General features: G+C 35.2%; 2 protein-coding genes across 2 annotated transcripts; one reads left to right on the top strand and one right to left on the bottom strand.

Annotated features, from left to right (window-relative positions):
• Positions 1–37: 37 nt before the first annotated feature.
• Positions 38–2,300, bottom strand: LOC109586524 (uncharacterized). The gene is made up of 8 exons (XM_020002721.1): positions 2,243–2,300; positions 1,896–2,180; positions 1,575–1,844; positions 1,387–1,434; positions 685–1,337; positions 586–637; positions 337–543; positions 38–288 (listed from the first exon to the last, which is right to left on the bottom strand). The coding sequence occupies exons 1-8, from the start codon at positions 2,283–2,285 to the stop codon at positions 38–40; spliced, it is 1,809 nt and encodes a 602-aa protein (XP_019858280.1). The 5' UTR covers positions 2,286–2,300.
• Positions 2,301–2,405: 105 nt separating this feature from the next.
• LOC109586525 (cytosolic Fe-S cluster assembly factor NUBP2-like) lies at positions 2,406–5,101 on the top strand. Its single transcript, XM_020002722.1, has 4 exons — positions 2,406–2,437; positions 2,802–3,042; positions 3,100–3,188; positions 5,018–5,101. Exons 1-4 carry the CDS (start codon positions 2,406–2,408, stop codon positions 5,025–5,027), a joined length of 372 nt encoding a protein of 123 aa, XP_019858281.1. The 3' UTR covers positions 5,028–5,101.
• Positions 5,102–5,455: the final 354 nt, after the last annotated feature.

Here is a 5,455-nt window from a genome sequence, read left to right on the forward strand (position 1 = left end):
CCTCTAATTATTATCTACTCTTGCTAATACAAAAACACTATTCTATACCTTGTAAATGTTGAGTGTCATTAACCAGCTGCATTTGAATGACTTCCTGTAACTCAGTGTCCTTCTCTTGCAAGAAACTGTAAAATAATCCATCTATTTTCTGTAGCTCAGCTTTCATTTCCTTTTCTTTTTCTTCCAAAGACTTCTGCAGCTGTTTCTGTTGGTCTTTTTTCTCTAATATTTCCACACCTTGCATAGAAATTTTCTCTTGTAACATTTTAAGCTCTTCAACATTCTCCTCTTTTGTGAAATTGAAATAAAAACAACTATTAATGCTTTTGCCCTTACTCTCTCTTGTTCTTAATTGATCTACCTCCCACTTCATTCCTGATGATACTTTAACTTTAGCCTCCAGTTTCTCATTCTTCTCTTTCAGTTGTTGAACACTAGCCAGTTCCTCTTCACTATTCAGTAGTTGTATGGTCCTTGATATTAGTAACTGCTCCATTGTACCTTGACTGCTGTAAACTGATGCATACAACTGCTGTTTCATTTCTAGAACAAAACTAGTTACATGTAAAAAATAATGTTACATACCAGAATTCATGATATATTTTTTAGAAGTTGCTGCTTCTTCATGCTGAAATAGCTATTAATTTGAATAATTTAGACTTCACTTAAGTAATATTGCAATACCTTATCATGATCATATACAGTACTGTATCCAATGGTTAGTTTCTTTACTCCTCTCTCAATGAGTGAGTCAATATTATCAAGTGCAGTAGCAATAAGTGACTCAGAGAGAAGGACAAGAAAGGAGCAAGTGATGGTGAAGGAGTTGCCTTCTTTAATAACGTGTACTCGAACATTTGGTGCCAATGTTTCAAAGGCAACAATCATCAAAACGTTGATATCTCTTAGTTCGTAATCCTTTACTTCTTTACGAACAAGAATGGTTGCTGTTTCACACTGAAGAGGAGAGGCAGGAGCTAAGTACTGGTCTAAAAACTGCCGAAGAGGTCGTCCTTCTTTATGGAAAGTTTCAATCTCATTTTTATATTTCTGTATTGATGATTCTGCTTCCTTCACTTCATATTTTTCCACAATACCTTCCAATAAACCAACATTAATGAGTGAACATTCATCACCAATCAGCTCTATAATTTCATCAGTATTCTTACAATGAGCTAAATGAGGACGTAAATCCTTATTGCGGCCAACGTATCTTTTTAAATTTTCATATGTCACAGAATTATTTATAGCTTGAGCTACGTCATCAATTAGGTCAGTAAACATGGTACGTATCTTTGTAAACTCTGGAGTTAGTTTTAAGGGCAAACTAATATTTACTGAAAAATAAAAAGTGATGTAAAATATGCTATATAAAAACCTGCTTACTATTCTCCTTAGAAACAATTGTAAAATAATCATCAGGAAAAGCTTTCCCTAAACAAAAATATTAACCAGGGCATTTCCAGCTTTAATGTGTATGACAGTATACGACAATTGTGATTATTTTAATCAAGCAATACAGCACAGTATAAAAAGACAATTACATTGTCATTTATAATTATTGTTAAACTCACTGTAATCCTTTAGCAAGGAATGTGCTATTGATGTGACTGATTGAGCATTTAATCTCATAAGAACAGTAGCAAATTTCTCCAGATTATGATAATCAAAACAAATAGACCTCTTTATTGCCTCAAGCAGCACTGGTCCTTCTCCAGTAGTAGGCACTAACATCTCACTTATAATCTTTTCCATGCCAAGAAACATAACAAGCCGAGGAAGGACATCCACAATACATTCATTTGATTCACACTGTGCAGTGAAAATAGCACAAGCAGGATGCTCTACATACAAAAAGTTTATCACGGAAATTAAAAATAAAACAAACTCCTTACTTTGTCTATCAATCCCATCAGCTACAGCATTCTCCCCCAGTTTCCTCAATGCTTGTATTAACGAATAATAACTGGGAACACCTTTTTCCTTCACATTATCAGCTTGTTGCAGCCATGCTTTCAAACACTCTCTCAGACCAGCACTAACATCACCACTGTGATTTTTGGAAATAACATCAAGTGTACGAGTGATCAGACCCAGAAACAGACCAAGATCATAGTAGCTAGTACCAGAATACCCGTGCCTCTTTAGTAAATCAAGTAACTCAGCAAGATCATCAATATCTGATGAAAAGTAACAGAACACAGATACACTAATAGCAGGTCTAAAGTACAAAATGACTGACCTAGTGTTTGACTTTCTGTTATTGTTGAGGTTTTTGCTGCCATATTAAGGGTAGGACTGACCAGTAGGGGTGCGGGGATTATGCTGGAATAATTTTAGGAATAATAGGTTCCTTAAGAATACTAGCATAAATTAAGAATAAACGGTAGTGAACGGGAATAAAAATGGCTACTCCATGTGTTGTGACATACTCCATGTGTTGAATGGTGGAATTGAGTGCTGGAATTGCAATTCAGAAGGACTGCCAGCTTGGTCTTATGTAGCCAAGAAAATCATGCTTTTACAGCCATCTAGTGGAAGCATAGAATGAGTGTTTTCGTTACTTAACTCAACATTTGGCGATCAACAAGGCACGTCTCTCTTCGACTATATACAGGCTTCTCTTATGTTACATGAATAATTTGAGAATAATAGCCATAAATACAGAAGAATAATTACAAAAAAATTAAGAATTTGGGAATAGAATAATAGGAAATTTTTTGGGAATAATCCCCTCAGGCCTACTGACCAGCTCAGCTAGAAACTAAGTTAGACTAATACCGTAAATATATCAATTTAAGCATCAATGGGCGTGGTCTGATTGGAGTAATATTTAAAAGTAAAAATGGCAGATTTGGTGGTATACTAAGTTTTGCTCGAAGTTTTGTCAATTTTAAAAAGCTTTTTATTTTTACAGAAAAAGAAAGGAACAATCTATCAAGAGTGGATCACGTGATATTAGTCCTCTCTGGTAAAGGAGGAGTTGGTAAGAGTACAGTAACACGTCAAATAGCACTGGGACTAGTTGAAGAAGGAAAGAAAGTGAGAGACTGTTTTTCTATTATATATTTACTTGTTTGTTTGTTTGTGTGTTGCTAGGTTGGTATATTGGATATTGATTTATGTGGTCCTAGTATACCTCACATGTTTTCATTAACTGGTAGAGATGTACATCAAGGGACTGATGGGTAAGCCCCTATCATTAATTATTAATTATTAGTACTATCAGTCTATGGTCTGTGGCCATAAATCAAAAAATTAAAGTCGGAATCAGCTTAAACTTGCTACACAGCATAAGAACATTAATATGTATTAGAAAATGTAATAAAAATTTGGGGTGATTTTGGACTTTGGCGGCTGCAGAAGTCCAACTCAGCCTAGGCATTTCTAATTAAAGGGGTGTGGTAAAAGGGTTAAATAGCATTGTTTCTACTTCCGGTCTAATTTTTAACCTAGGCAATGACCCCCAATGCCTAGGCCTGCAGCCGCCTATGATTTTGGAGCCATTTTTTGGAAAAAACCATGGGCTATAGCCTTGGGTATTTTTCAGAATTTGGCATTACTTAGTTGAAAATTTTTTATATACATGTAGCATAAGGACATCAACAATTATTTTATCTATTACTTTATTTATTTATTTATTTATTGGCCTCGCCCAGCTTTGCGTAGGCGAGGACTAGGTACTCGGTTTGTCTGTCTGTGTTTCATTACCCGAGCCACACGTAGGCGTGAAGCGAGGGTAAAGCAGTTGTTTTGTCTGTGTGTGTGTGTGTGTGTGTTCGCTTGATCTCCACTTTTGAGCTGACACTGCTTTCTTGTCTAGTCCTCAAGAGTCTTATGATCAACACTGGCTCTAGAAAAAGTTATTCTCCGTCTTGAGAATGCTATATTTTTCTTTTCCATGGATAAAGAAGCTGGCAAAGTCGCCAAACGTAGGTCGGTTCCCCGACAACTCTTTCATAGTGAGAGCAAAAGAGCAACTGGGCAGATAAAACAATAAAGCAAAGCCTTCTCTTTCATTATTATGAGAGGAATTGCTCTAATCATCTTAGTTTTAAAGATATGGTAGCCCAAAAATTCATACTTTTGTGAGTTTAGACGAGGCTCTCTTCTCCCGAAGTAGCGGCCAGAGTCTTTTAACATCAGGGGCTCAATAGACGTTTGTATGCAACAAATAGAGTCTAACAAATGTGTGCTAAAATCTTTAAAAGTTGAGAAAAACTAAAGCTTTCTTCACCACTTAAGGCCACGTTGCCACCATTACTGTGTGTGCGGGTGGAGCATGGCTTGATTGAGCCACACCTTCATTGCAGCCACACCTTTGCAGCAATGCAGCAAACATACTGAAACTTCTTCTCTGTATAAAAAAGCAAACAATTCTCTGTCTCAAAGCATTCACTAAGCCTTAATAAATCTAGTACAAATTAAAGGAAAATAATTAGTGAAAGTTTTGAGATAGAGAAGAACCTGCAGCATGTACTTGATTTATTAAAACTTAGTGAATGTTTTGAGACAGTCAAACTGAGAATGTTTTTTTAGACAGAGAAGAAGCTTCAGCATGTTTGCTGCACTGCAGCCACACTTTTACATTGCTGCAGTATGCAGCAGCAATGCAAATTGCTGAGGTTCCTTTTCTGTCTCAAAACTTTAACTAAAGGGCTGGCCAGCATAAAACATAGTCTTACAACACTGTTACAACAATTGGGGAGATAGAAATCAAGTCCATCTCTAACACATTTATAATTATAATGCTAATTATAAATAATAAAATTAAAAGTGGTCCACATGCAATTATAGCATTTTTACTTTAATCATGTAAATCAGAGAGTACTTACTCAAAATTTTAATTATTGCTGTGGAAGCATCCATGTTGTAGGTGTTGATTGAATTTTGTTGTTATGGTAATGTTCAATAATTTCATTAAAGGGAATTAACTATAATAACTACTAATAGCGATGCCTGCAAAAATTTTAATTTAATTAGTATCAAAAGATAATAACATATTTACTTTCTGCAGGATTCGGTAATCAATTTAATACCAAGAATGTCAAATTTGGTCAAGGATTAAGAAAGATACAAACTGTACAAAATTCAATATTTGTGACCATAATTGACAAAAGGGCCCTTATGGCGGATTTTAAAATTGATTGTTATAATGGAAAATATCAACCTGTGAGTGCTTTGTTAGACAATCATTGTTTCCAAAAGTTTCATGGTAACTTTTTGCATCCTGTGGAGTAATTTTATGATAAATGGGGCTCAGGAAGTTGGATTTCTTAGGCTAGAAAGACAAATTTCACTACCCGCCATAAGGTACCGTTTGTCAATTATGGTCACATTTTTCAAAATTTTCTCTGCTTTTGTACAATAAAAAATAGGAACTATACGGCACAAACTTAAAATGGGTGTGGTTTCAGTATTATTTTTTAATTTTAGACAGCTTTTATTTTACATT

The sequence above is a fragment of the Amphimedon queenslandica genome, unplaced genomic scaffold (assembly GCF_000090795.2).
Source record: "Amphimedon queenslandica unplaced genomic scaffold, v1.1 AMPQUscaffold_12850, whole genome shotgun sequence".
Lineage (NCBI taxonomy): Eukaryota > Metazoa > Porifera > Demospongiae > Haplosclerida > Niphatidae > Amphimedon > Amphimedon queenslandica.